The following is a 13,995-nucleotide window of genomic DNA, read 5'->3' as shown; positions in this document are numbered from 1 at the left end:
TGATCTACTTCTACTGGATCTAATGTTAGTACTAGGCACAAAAACAATTCTAACAGAATGGAAATCCACTACAGAAACCTCCTTTAAAAATGATGGAACTTCTTATGCTCCTTCAGGAGCTCTGACAACATCATGTACAAAACATTACACAGCAGGGTTCCCTCACGCGTCACATGGAACAACCTTGATCTCTACCTCCAAAAAAATGCCCCCCCCCCCACAGACCATGAAGTCCAGGATGGGTGACACCCTCAGGTCTTCACTTTGTAATCTCATTTCCACCCCCTCTAATCCTAGACCATAAATCTTTTTTTATAGGAGACCCTATCTCACTCCCATCACCTCCTCTCCCCCAGCAACCCCTTCTCCTCCCCCTCTCTTACCTATATCTTCCTCCTCTTTTCTCTTAAACCAAGCTCCTGCACACTCGGGTGTCATATTCACACCTCCACTAGGATACCCATCATCCCATCCTCCTTGATCTACTGGTAATTGTGCAAGGTTCATCATCACTTATTTTCATACTACATTTTTTTATGACATTCCAAGTCACTTACTGACATAATGTTCTAGATTATGCATCTGTATGTGAGTTAACTGTCGTCATACAAGCTTGTATATGATTATGTAACTTTACCTGTAGCGTGCATACATCATTTACCATGTATTCTATATCTATTCTTTTGAAATAAATAAAAATGTTTGAACTGAAAAAAAACACTCAACTCCCTTTTCAAAAGAAAGCCACTACCTTACTATGTTAAATTAGTACATAAAAGAATCATAAGTGCACTCTCTTCCAGACAAATTGTCATTCAGTGTAATTGCTGCATAATCGTTCAGTGCAGCATTTGATTTGATATATACTAAGGTGAATGTAGGTGATAGTGGTGGATGATACAGATCTATGTGTTGGTATTTGTGTAGCCCAAATCTAACAAGAGGGCAATAGAGCACTGAGCAGAGAGTAGAGTCCCCGAAAAGATAAATTTGGGCTAAATTATGAGTTATGTGGAGCAAAATTTCTGTGTAGAATTCCACTCCTCAAAATTATGACATGGCTGCTGTTCTCTCTGTGGGCACACTGGTCTGGATTTTACTGGCAGGAAATGTCACTTGGTGAAATTGCCTTAGACTTTGTAGCCCAACCCCTGTTTCCGGCTACTGCCTGACCTATGGGCCAAGGCATGCAGAGCATGTAATACTCCCCCATGCCAAGGAAACATATAACCCTTCCCTCCCCACCCCGTCAGGACTCCCCATCTCTCTTTGCCCCACACATCACTTCTGCAGACATTTACCACAGTTTTAGAGCAAGTGGTAAATGTATGTGTTAAACCTTACCAAATAGGGAATTTAGCAGTGAATTACAGCTGGTAAATCTGGTTCTGCACAGATGTTCCCCATTCCATGGGGTGTAACTTTTAACTGTATGGTACTGGTCAGGTGTCACTACACAGTATCAATATTTATGGATGCAGAGTTTTCTCCACCCCTATACTGTGCAACACATAATTGTATCAAGATTAGTGTCCCTTGAAGAAGTCAGTCTTCAGCTTTTTCCTGAATTTGCAGGAGAGTCAATGTTGTTCTGATTTTGATGGGGGTATGGTTCCAGATCATAATCAGAGAAGGTCAGCCTTCTGGTCTTTTCCTTCTTGCAATATTTGCCTCTAGTATGGAAAAATCAAGGCTCCTGGTCTGGTGCAGTCCTCCAAAACTGCAAAAGTGGTAACTTTGTCTGATACGTTGTTGTTTAATTACTCAGGGCCTTGTTGGTGATGCAGTTGTTTTTCATGGTGATCTGGGTTGTAAGTAGGAGACTGGGTAGATCCTTTAGGATCAGAGTGATGGAGTAAAATGTATTCAGGCCCTTGATGAAATGGGCGGCATGTGTCAGTTTACTTTTAGGGGCACCATGATGGTGTCAGAGAGACCAATGAGTATGGTGTTGATTCAGTCCAACTGGGTGAGGGTTAAGATTCGTACTGTTGTTTTGAGGTCATCTTCCAGGGATAAAGGTTTCTGGATGAAGGGTTGAATCATGCTATCTTGGTCTTCCATGTTAAGTGATTTCTGAATGTGAGGTCTGTATCAAGGGAGAATCCAAGGGACGTAGCATGGTCTGCCCACTAGGGTGTGAACCTTACTATATTTGAGTTGAAGAGCCATGTTTAGATATGAGGGTGTTTGGCACTGGCAGCCCCGTCAGGGATCCAGTTTTGGTTGGGCTGAGCTTCAGGTACATATTTGACATCCACTAGTGCATAATAGGTGGAGCATGGTTGGCAGCATATTGGTGGACCATGGTGTTGCTGTCTGCAAAGATGTGTCTGTGTAGAGGTTGGAGATGCCTGGAGAGAGAATGAAGCCCTGAGGTAATCTTCAGGAGACCAAGAGTTATCTTGTGGTTTCTCTCTGTGCACGCTGGTGTTTGTTGGCTAGGTAGGATAGGAACAGTAGCAGGATAGCAGCCAAGAAGCTCATGCATGTTTTCAGAGTATACATCAGAGCTCGATGGTTGATTGTGCCGAAGGCTGCTTAGAGCTCAAGCAGGACCTGAAGGCTAGTGTAGTTTATAACACTGAGGATGGTGACATCATCGGCTGGTTGAAGTGGGGCCACCTCAGTGCTACATTATAGTCTGAAGCCTAATTGGTAGTCATATAGAAGGTTGTTCTTTCTGATGTGCTCCTGTAGGTGGGTGGAAACCGTTTTCACAAAGTTTACATTTGAAAGAAAAGTGGGTATTGGAGTGGACTTTGCCATGGTGGGACGGCTCCAGGTAGGTTTCTGTAGCAGGGGAAGGATCTGACCTGTCATGAAGGCATTTGGTAATTTTCCTTGGAGGCATTGACAGTATGGAGAACGGATGTTGGAACATGTCCTTGAAGTGATTTATTATTGGAGAAAGGACGTATGTTATCTTCGTAGGCAACTGATACAGATACTGGAGAGGCCCATGTGGAAGACGCGATTGAAGGAGGTCTACTTGGTGGTAAGATGATGGGGGAGGAGTGGAAGTGTGGCAGATTTAGATGTGATTTATTGTCTAGATGAAGATGAAATTGATGTTGCCTTTTTTCAACTGTTGATTGTCTCATTGATAATGTTCTTGTAATAAGTGCACTTTGCTATAAAGAAAAGGGATTGATGGCCAGAGGCAAGAGGGTGAGGTCACTCGGGAGTTTTGACATTCTTTATTTTTTTTGCTCCTGTCCTTATATGGTGCACTTATTTTCCTTAAACTCTCAAGTGTACTAGGGTGCTGAAGGTTTAAATTTGGAGGATTAAGTTCTCAGAACAGCATATCATTCAACATGATTTCTCCTAGCGGTATTGTAGTTGTGAAGAGGGTGTTGACATCTGTGTGGGGTGTAAGTGTCTTGGTAAGTTCTTTAGCTCTTTTTGGAGTTTTACCAAGTGGATGTATTTGAGGCAGCAGAAGGTTAGTATGACTCTTGAGTGTACATTGATGAGTATCAATTGAATGTGATGTGTAGTGGGTACTGTGTGTTCTAGTGATTGTTATCTGAATGACGTTGGAGGTATGCAATATGATTGGTGTGTTTGTGGAGTCTTGGAATGAGTGCTAAGATGGTTTGTGAAATGGTGTTTATGCGACTCATGATGAGGCTGGCTCACCAGGGAAGCAGAGGTTCAGGCCTTAAGTCTTTTAGGTTTGAAACAGTCTCAAGGGATGAATCACTTGGGCGCCCTCTGCTTGGGGCACCCAGGCGATGGGATGCCCTGAAGAATAAAGATTTTTTTAGCAGGTGTAGTGAGCGAAGGATGCTTCAGGTGAGGTTGCATGATTCACCAGCAGTGTCTTCTTGGGCTTTTTAGAGGCTCTGTGTGCCAGTATTGTTGAAGTTTCATCACCCTCAAAGGTGGCAACAAAAAGTCGAGTGAGTGTGGGTGGGGCTACATAACTCACCTGAAGTGCACTTCATAGGCCAGAAACTACCCTGGTATATCATAGTGTCTTTCAGTTTTAATATAGTGTGCTGATTGGATTAGTGGAGGATTACTTTATTAAATCAATAGATCATTGGGAATATATTGATTGAATGAAAGAAAAAAACATACTATTGAGCCTCAGATTCCCAATAATTACTTTAATTTGTATACATTGTTAGGTGCTGACATATACAAACCTGTATGATTAACATGGACCCACCACTCCCTCACTCACTTGTGTTCCATGTTAATACCATTACAATAAAAAAAATGATTATGATTATTATACGCAATCCAAATTAAAATTCAAAAGTCAAGATAGACAAAAAAATTGATGGATGGGAATTAATTATATAAAACCAAAACCTCAAACCTCAACTGAGAATTCATGGTAAGCGGAATTCTACAAAAAGAAGCTCAAGTTTGATATTCTTTATACCATGTGGTTTTCTGAAGACCCCTTCACCACCTGCACACCACATAATCCACTGTGAGTCCCTTTTGCGCCCTCAGTGATGCGGAAGTGCCAGAGTGTCCCTAATCAGAAGGCCTATTCTCAATAGCTCCCAGTGTGCACCAAGGTGCTTAAAAGTAGCTCTTAATATACTTCTTCCCCCCATAATTTGCATGAGCTCTGATGAGCTCTGATCGTTCACTAATGTCTGGGCACAAACCTGAAAGTACCTTTAGAGGCGCAGAATGTAGATAGGTGTTACTTACATCAGGCACCTGGGTAGGCGAAACAAGCCCACAGAAGATCTGTGTAGGCTTCCATAAATGCACCATGCAAATGCATCTGTTTAATACGGATCCTAACAAAAGATATTTAGAAGTATTTATCAGTAAGATGACTTAATATAATCATGAAAGAGAAAACTGCATACCACTAAACCTTGTAGGGTAATATTATATAAACAAAGAAACGTTTGCAAACTCATGATTTTGTAACATCTTACATTCCAGTGACCAACACTCTCTGTAGCTACAAGATCCCTGCTCACCTGTTTTCCCCATAGCACCTGCCTTTCAGACACACTTGGATCACCTTCTTTTCTGCTATTTCAGTTTAGCCTTCCTAAAGCCCCAGGGCTGACTTAAGCTTCTGGGTCAGTCCTGGGATTGCCACTACAATGTTGCTTGGCATCTCTTGGTCTATTTGCAGCGTCTTGGATGTAAATGCCCCTGAAGGTATTGCAGATCTTGGATCCATTTCCCCTTGCATATTGTACTCTGCAGACCATGTCTTCCTTTCAGTTCTTGGGCTATGATGACACCCTCTGCTACACTTGCCATGTTTACTGCCTTTAACTCCCAACATCCACAAGCTCCTGGGCTATGGGATCCTTTTAGCTCCTGGATCTACTAATTCATATGCCTCTCTTCGGCTGTTGGTGTCCAAAGCTTTTGGTTTCCTTGCAGACTCTGGCTGTGGGTCTTTGCATGTATGAGGCTTCTGCACCTACTATCCCACAGTCAAGAGATGTCCGGCCTTTTTTCAGCTTCTTAACTCTCTCCAACTCATGGCTTCCTGACAGCTCCTGGCTCACACTACAGTTCCTGGCCACTGTGTAATGCATCTCCCATTACTCCAGCCTTCCATACAGCCCTCCATATCCTGATTGTGCGCACTGCCTTTAGCTCTGCCTGTAGCCTCTGGCCCTTCCTGCTTCTCGAAATCTTCAGGTACCTTCAGACTCCCACACAGCTCCTTGGATCTGAGCAGCTCTTGGGACTGGAGCTACTTGCAACTCCAGTCCAACTTGCAGCAGCAAGATGCATTTCCCAACTGTTGTGCCACTGCAGATACGCTTTATTGGAGCTCCTGGCCTCCCTAAAGCTCTTGATCTAATTGAGGCTCTAGGGCAATGAGATTCATTCCAAGCTTTGTGTTCTTTAAATTCCTGGGTTCCTACTCACCTCTGACTCTACTCTTTCCGTCTTTCCTTTTGACTTTCTTCTCTCCACAGGTAGGATTGCCACCTGGCTGTGTTTTTCATTGGCCTGCCCTGTTTTTTTTAAATGAGAGATAGTAAGAAAGGAGACAACCCTGCCTGAAGTTAGTAGGCCCCTTTGATCATTATCTACCTCTGCGGCTCTTGGCTTCCATTTAGTTTCTGACCTTCCTGCAGCTCCAGGTAACCCTAAAGGTCTTTGCTCTTCCTTGCAGCTCCTTGTCCTCCCTGCAGTTTCAAACATATGTGCAGCTTGGGCGTTCAGATCTCTTTGTGGGACTTCCTGCTGTTCCTATCCTCACTGCCTTATAGATACCATTCTTTCCAGTCCTACCACTTCTGAATGTAGCCTTCTAGCAGCTTGTCACCTTACTGCAGCCAGTCCCTGGCCTCCATGAAAAAACTGGGTCACCATCACCAGTGGCTTGTTTTTGCCACTTCATATCCTAACTAATTTATACTGACCCTGCAGTTGCTGTCCGCCTCTCTGCTCAAGGTCTCTTTGATGTTTCTGGCCTCCTAGCTCATATTTGAGGGATTTCTGTAGCTCCTCTTTCCCCTCACATATCAGTTTTTCAGTGGTCTAATGTCAGTCTGTATGAAGTAGGAATAACCCATCTAGTAATGGTTTTGCTTTGCATTCCAGTAACTATAATTGTGTTTCCTCATTATAAATTCAGGGCTACAAGCAATAGAAAGCAAATTTAAAACCAGAACTAGATGATCTACAGATTCATGACAAAGAGTACCTTTGAAGTGCCATTCTTATCCTGATACTTATAGCTCTTGGCCCAACACAGAATCCAAATCCATTCCAGGTACTATAGCGCTCCAAGTCATTGCTGCATGTACCTCAGCCCAACCTTGTATAATTGGATAAGTGATCCACCCCTTGCTGCACTGATTTTATGTATCCATTTGGTATGGGCACTTACTGTGGTACTAACTAATTCAGGGTTGTGTGGTGTGGTCACGCTGTAGAGAGTTTGAAACATTTGTGCTAAACTAAGCTGGTTCTCCTATGTACACAAATAGACCAAGGCAGGCCAGACAGAGCACAGACCACTGTGCCTGTTGGACGTCTTCCTGGTTTTTGAGCAGAGGAGACTCATCCATTATCCAGAGACCAGCTTGCTGCCTGGCATACTCTCTGGTACTCCAGGGATGCTCCCGTGACCCAGCAAGTCTTAGAGGTGCTAAATGGCTGCAGAAATGTGTGCTCTCCACTTCTCACCTTTTAGCAGCCACTCACTTGAGGAACAGTTGCTAACACATAGTGCTTTCCCGAGTGAGCTTTCATCTCATTGGCAGGTCACAACAAAGTGTACAACAGCATGTCCTTTTGCCTGGGCTACAGTGGGGCATAATGAGGTTAAAAATGGAATGGCACTCATTACCCACTCTTGTGCCATTTTGGCACCTTTTCTACTTATTCTTCGGTTACTACTTTCCACCATCAATCCATTTGATATAATAGACATATTAGGATTAAAAATCGCTATTTATACTGGAAAACTTGGAAAGCTAGAGGATTGTGTTGGTTATCACAACTTTTCAATAGTAATCAGATGTTATCTTTTTCCTTATCTCCAAAGTAACGTTTCCTTACTATCTGCTTTTAGAACACAGTATGAACTCTTCCACACCTCCCTCACTCATTATATCTCAAACATTGCCCCAAACGTCTTCTTTTCACGCTCGAACGACTACCCTTTTCCCATTATTGGTTACAAATCCCACAACTTCTACTACTTATACATCTCTGCATACTACCACTGACAGAATTAAATCAATGACTGAATTAATTTGGGGAAAAGATGTGCTGGAGTGTGTCCTACTGCTCTATGGGATAAGATTTGGCTTAAACTTCATAAATCTAACGGACTGCCAACACTTTACATACTCTTTATTTTGTTTACCATCATTTATTATTTACTCCAATTACTTTAAAATCCTTCTCTACAACTTAAAGCTCCTCTTGCTGGTCGTGTACGTGTTCCAGTGCTGATTTCAAACATATATTATTTGAATATCCTTCTAATCTCCAGTCTTGGAAAGTAGTTTGGCAACAAATCAGCAAGATGTTTAAGTTTCTATTACTTTTTCCTTATTCAATGTTTTCTTGGGTAGTTTGGCTCCTCATTGGACTCAGTTAGCTCCAAGTCATGAACTGATAGATGTATTGCTGGATGCTGCTTTTCATTTAATAATGTCCAATTTGAAACAGGCTTGCAATTAACGTTCAGGTCTTGGTGGAATGCTGTCTGCTTTCATCACAGGCTTGATACTAACTATGTTTCTCCTATATCCTTAGATATAAAGAACGATATTTCATGGCTCCCAATAACTACCTTTTTATCCCAATCTAACCTACTCGCTAACAAAGCCATTAATGTGTCGTCTGATGTACAGAGCTACCTTGAATTCATGTCTCTGTCTTTTTATTTTCCTAAACCTCTTTATAGTTTTATACATGCATCTATTCAAAGTTTTTTTCTCTCTTTCATGTCTACTGTTTAAATTATTGTATGTTTTGTTTATTATTATGCAGGTAACATTCTTCCTTTCTCCCATCCCCCCTTTTTGCTTAGCCTCCCCCCTCATCTATTAAATGCACTTCCACAGTTTTCACAGCATAAGATGCATATTACTCATATTTATCTCTTCTTCAATAGTTCTATTGTCTACTTTATAATGTACTTCATACCTGTTATGTTTATTGTAATTTATTGTTCTTGTTTATATCAATTACTAAATGCTGTTTATTATTCTTGATAAACTCAAACTTAAGACAAAAATGGAATGGCACTAAAGCTATATATTGATACTTTGGTCCTGGAAATCATACCTTGATTATTTTTTAGATCTAGGAGCCAAAGCCACAAGAAAGATGTATCGTTCTTCCAGTGCCCAGACTCATAAAGATCCCCAAAGAAGAATTTCTTACACCACCCTCCACAAAAGCTATAAAAAAGATGAAGAACAAAAAATTCTCGTCTTCTGACCAGGGTTAACTTTTCTTTAAAATTTCACTAACCGTTATGCTGCCTCAGAAATAGTCTTAATTTGTTTGACTGTTACTTATCTCTTTTGATGCTTGCCTCAGCACCTACCTCCACTCACTGTGCCATTTTGAGACTCTTATAACTCAGATTACCTAGATTAGTTTGTATTTTGTTCTCTAATTTAAATAAAATGAGAGCTGGAAGCAGAGTTTAGCCCAACATGACGGGGGCAGTTGTCTCCCTTGCTCTGCTCCGACCTTAATTCGGGTTAGAATTCCGAGCAAAAATGATGACCCACCCTCCATGGGAAGAAGCAAGCAAAGATTTGTGGAGGTATACTCAGAATTTACAACTCAAATGTACTAAGGGAAGATGCCCAAATATGAGGCAAGATGGCAGATGAGAGCTGCCAGCAGTGGATGTTCTGAAGGGCAACAAGGAAACAGAGGGGGAGGATGACAACTAGGAGAGGCAGGAAGAGGCCTACGATGAGGCAGGGATAGGAGTCCAGCTGGCTGCAAGACCTGAGTACTGGGGGGCAAGAGGTTTGATAGACTGCCAACAGTGCACTGTGATCTGGGCATAGCAGATGGAGGGTATTGGAAAGAGACGCCGGCCAATGAAGTTGAGTCCACCAGTGGTTCACAATGAAAATGGAAACGGGGGCTATTAGAACCCTGGAGCCAGTGAATTGAACAGAGTGGGCAAAATTAGGGCTAAGTAGACAATGCTAGCCTGACAGCGTACCTCTTTGATCCAAAAGCAACAGCTGCAAGCAACAAAAGGTCTGGGGTAAGAAAACCGCTGGTACATAGACATGTGAAGCAACTTCAATAGAGGGACTAAAGCTGATGGTGACAGGACATCCATAGAAAAGAGAGAATCAAGGAAAGTGGGTAAACACCATTAGCATAATTAACAAGCAGAAGCCCAGATTCTTAGAACCCCCAAATTAACGCAATTCAGGCGCAAGAGTAATTAATCAGTTTAATTAACATAATGGAAGGTAGTATGAATGTGAGGGAGAGGAGGCCAAAAAGACTATGAAACTGGATCTGAACATGTTGAATGAATGAATAGCGAGGTGAACTAAAGGGACAAAGCAAAAGGTACAAGAGAGAAAATGAATAAGGGGGAAAAGAAGAATACAAACGAGAGAAGTGGAGGGATCTTCTTGTGTCCCCGCCCTAACAAGGAAAACAGCAGATAAAGCACCCGGAACTGAAGGCATACCACAAGATGGAAGCTGGGAGAAATAAGGGAGACTGTAACCAGGGGTGGTTTTTCCATTGGAGTAGAGGAGTGTCGTCCCCTTGCTGACAGTGCAGCAGGCATGGAAACTAAAATGGTAATGAAGCAATTTCATTACCATTTTATTTATCAGTTCAGTGAGCCGAGTGGCAGTGCTAGGCAAAGACATTGCCCCTGGTTGGCAGAAGGGAGCAGTGGTAGCTGCTGCTTGAGTTTAAAATGTGCATGTCACTTTGGCTGGCTGTCTTGCGACGGCCAGCCTGACATGCGCATTTTAAACCTCTACAACCTGATCTGCTTTAGACAGCTGGGTGGAGAGCAGGCACAGGCATCCAGTGCCTCAAGGAGCATCAAGGCAGACTGCTCCATCCAATCCTGGTGCTTCCCTGATGCTGAATATTAGAAGCAGCATGAGAGCAACATCAGGATTGGAGCCTCTCCACCTCTAGTATTATGTTCGTGCATTTCCTGCAAGCATGTGGTGTGGATGGCGGTGGACATGTTCTTGCGTCTGCTTGAACATTGGTAGCTAATTAGCTGATGCAGGTGCTGGTGTTAATCGCCTATAATACCAGTCAAAGATCGTGAAGGGAGCCGGAGCAAACGGCCTCTGACCCCAGAACAGAGCACTGGAGGATACTGTGCAGGGAAGGAGTATTTCAAAGGAAAACATAGGTTTGAGTTACACATGACACAGTGACCCGTCCCCTGTAACAACTGAGTCTTTATTTCTTTATTTTTTAGAGAGTATTCACGATCCCTATCACCTTACCTACTACTGAGGTATTGATTGAATCCTTCCTGGCAAAGGTAGTGTCAGCTTTGGAGCAAATTAGCTTCTGCTTATGAATTGTTCAGCAAGTTGAAGCCACAGTTGTCAATGTGTTTATTTAGGTTTATATTTTCACACAGGGGTGTTGCTTATTTCAGCTGCCTTACCTAAGGCTACCGATGTACTGTTAAGCTAATTATTCTTTCGGCAAAATACATCACTGCCAGCTCTATCTTATTTCGTCAATATCACGCCCTTTAAGAATGCGCACTGTAAATGGGTCAAACATTTCGCCCCACTGAAAGTAAGTGGCCGCTGCTGACTGCAATACAAAACATGCTGCAAGCACAAGCTTCCAAAAAGTTAGAAACAGTGAGGAAAGACAAAACGTCAGAAGGAGAAATAAAAGTAGTAACCAAGACATCTACTGGCACTGTTTTGGTAGAGGATCAATACATAACAAATCTCCAGCTGGTTTCGTATACTTTGGCACGTGCTAGCAATGGAGAAAAAATGATTACCATCAACCAAATAGTTAAAATGTTCTCTAAACATCTCTGATAACGCCCTTCAACAAAACCGAACAGAGTTGCTTCACACCACCTAGACTTCAAATACTGCACCTGCTTGAAAGTCATAGGGAAAAATCAGTGAAGAAAGAAGGGTACTCAAGTGGGGATAAGGGATGAGAACAATCCTGGAAGAGGGCTATTGAGTGTATGCCAGAGAACTACAAGCCAGTCGTTGAGGAAAAGCAGATCGGCCATAGACGTTAAGCAAAGAGTATACGAACACCGATGTTCTGTGTGGGAAGGGGGTGTTATCATATTATGTGGAGTCTGCAACAAACCAAGTAATGTCTGAATCCATTCGAAAATGCACACAATTTTAGGTAGTATATGTCATTATATGAAAAATGTATAGTAAGAGTTTCATGTTATAAAGTTTACATTTATGGAATTGCTCTTTTGTGGCTTTCTCTTCCAAAATATTAATTGAAGCACAAACTACTACCCCAGACATTGACATGACCAGACATATATTCATTGTGAATGTGCATTGTATCAATTGCTTTTCTTGTTTAAAAACAAACAAAACATTAAGTTGTCGGGCACTTTTGCAAGGTTGTTACTGTAAAAACAGAAATGTATTTCAAGTGTCTAGATGGTCAATAGTTAACGATCCACACTTTTGTTGTTTACAGGATATGCTTGAGGACTTTTTTATCTAAATCATCCATTGTTTCTTCCAGGATGCTCCAGCAGGTGGTCACATCCTGAGTTACCTGATAGAGAAATCGCGAGTTGTCCATCAGAACCAGGGAGAGCGGAATTTCCATATCTTCTACCAGCTGCTGGAGGGAGCAGATGATAAACTGATGAGCTGGCTGGGCCTGGAGCGCAATTCCCAGAAATATAGCTATCTTATACAGGTTAGAATAATTTATTTAATGATACCTGGTGGAGATGGTAGTTAGGGTACACTTTGTGCTTCAGTACGGCGTGTAAGAAAATGATACTAATGACATCTTTAATCACCAGGAGAGTTTTGGACTATGTGTCTCTTATAGTTTGTGCTTTTTACTACTGGTACATTCTGTGAGCAGGCAGTCCAGTAAAACTACAAAATCCTGCAGCTTTTAGATATTAGACTGGATCACCGTGTAGTTTTTACTCAACAAAATACTCATATGGCTCAGTTTTGAGAGGACTGAAAAACTCAAGCATTTCTCTCGTGGCTAGCGAACCTTAAACATTTTAACCTACACTTTTATTAAATTTTATAGTTTGTAAGCATTGCAAAAACTTTGTTTTAACTTCTGGAGTCAGTGTGTGGATACAGTTATTTGAATAGGTTTACAACTCCTAATTCATTAAACGCGCAAAACCCAGCCTTTTCCCTTCTCTCCCTCCTCTCTTACATTCAACTGCAATATTGTGAAATCAGAGTCATTCTACTGAATCTCGAAAATCTTGGGGCCTGATTAGGAAAGCCTCTGAGGTGTAGTTGTTGTAGGAAAGTACCCTCTTTTTGGCATGGTTATCCCCACTTTTTGCCTGTTACAGTGTGCTTATACTGTTTTCACTGGGATCCTGCTAGACAGGATCCCAGTGATTGTGCTTTCTTCCTCTAAATTTGGTTACCTTGGACTTGTGTGCACTCCACAGTTGGCATACCAGTGTCCCCTTATATGTCCCTAGTATATGGTATTTAGGTACCTTCCACAACATATGTTGTATGTACTTACATGGAGCAAAGGCTATTATAAGAAGGTTAGCTATCACAGCTAAAGAATTGTCCCTCTGAGTTTTTTCATAATGTTAATATTAAGTACATCTTTTGGGGAATGGCTTTAGTAGTTGTGACTCACTGTAGCCCCAAGAGACAGCAAGATTCAGGCACTATCAAACAGTTCCTTCCTAATTTCCACAATGGCAAGGTTATCATTCAAATGAATAACAAATCCATACCCAAGTTGCCCACAGAATTTTATTTGAATGAGGAACTTTTTTCTGCACCCATCCCCTCTTGCGGAAGGAAGCTTCATTTTTTGATATAAGAAGATGCTTGTAGTTTTATATTGACAAGATAAAATATCAAGACTGACAAAGCAGTAATTTGTTTCCATCAGTAAACCAGACAAGTGTCATCCACTGTTCAAACAAGGAGTGGCCTTATAGGCAGGAGCCGTCATTACTTTTTATTACACTGAAGCTAGTCAGCCACTAAGGTGCAAAGTTTTAAAACACTCCACATGTGTCATAAAAGCAACAGCAGCACTTTAAACGAGGTGCCTCTGACCAGTATTTGCAGGATCGGCTATCTTCAAGAATGCAATACATTCTTGAGACACTACTGTTTGGACACGGAGGCTGCAAGAGACTCAGTAGTGGAAAAAGCATTTCTTTGTAATCTTTTATATTATGGTGAGCCTACGGTCCCTCTTCCACTGATTGTGTTCTTACACTGTACCTGCTTACTATTCTGAAGCAAAGATGAATCTATGAAAGATCCAATGCTGAAGTTACCTGTAACTTGAATTCCTCAAAGTTAC

General features: G+C 41.8%; 1 protein-coding gene across 1 annotated transcript in view; it reads left to right on the top strand.

The window, feature by feature from the left end:
• Nucleotides 1-13,995, top strand: part of MYO1H (myosin IH) — a 570,182-nt gene that overhangs the window by 57,681 nt on the left and 498,506 nt on the right. The window contains exon 5 of the mRNA XM_069212716.1: nucleotides 12,193-12,372. Within this exon, the coding sequence (XP_069068817.1) occupies nucleotides 12,193-12,372 (180 nt within the window). The remainder of the gene's footprint in view (nucleotides 1-12,192; nucleotides 12,373-13,995) is intronic.

Source organism: Pleurodeles waltl, chromosome 11 (genome assembly GCF_031143425.1).
Source record: "Pleurodeles waltl isolate 20211129_DDA chromosome 11, aPleWal1.hap1.20221129, whole genome shotgun sequence".
NCBI classification, from domain to species: Eukaryota; Metazoa; Chordata; class Amphibia; order Caudata; family Salamandridae; genus Pleurodeles; species Pleurodeles waltl.
This window is presented reverse-complemented; position numbering and strand designations above follow the sequence as displayed.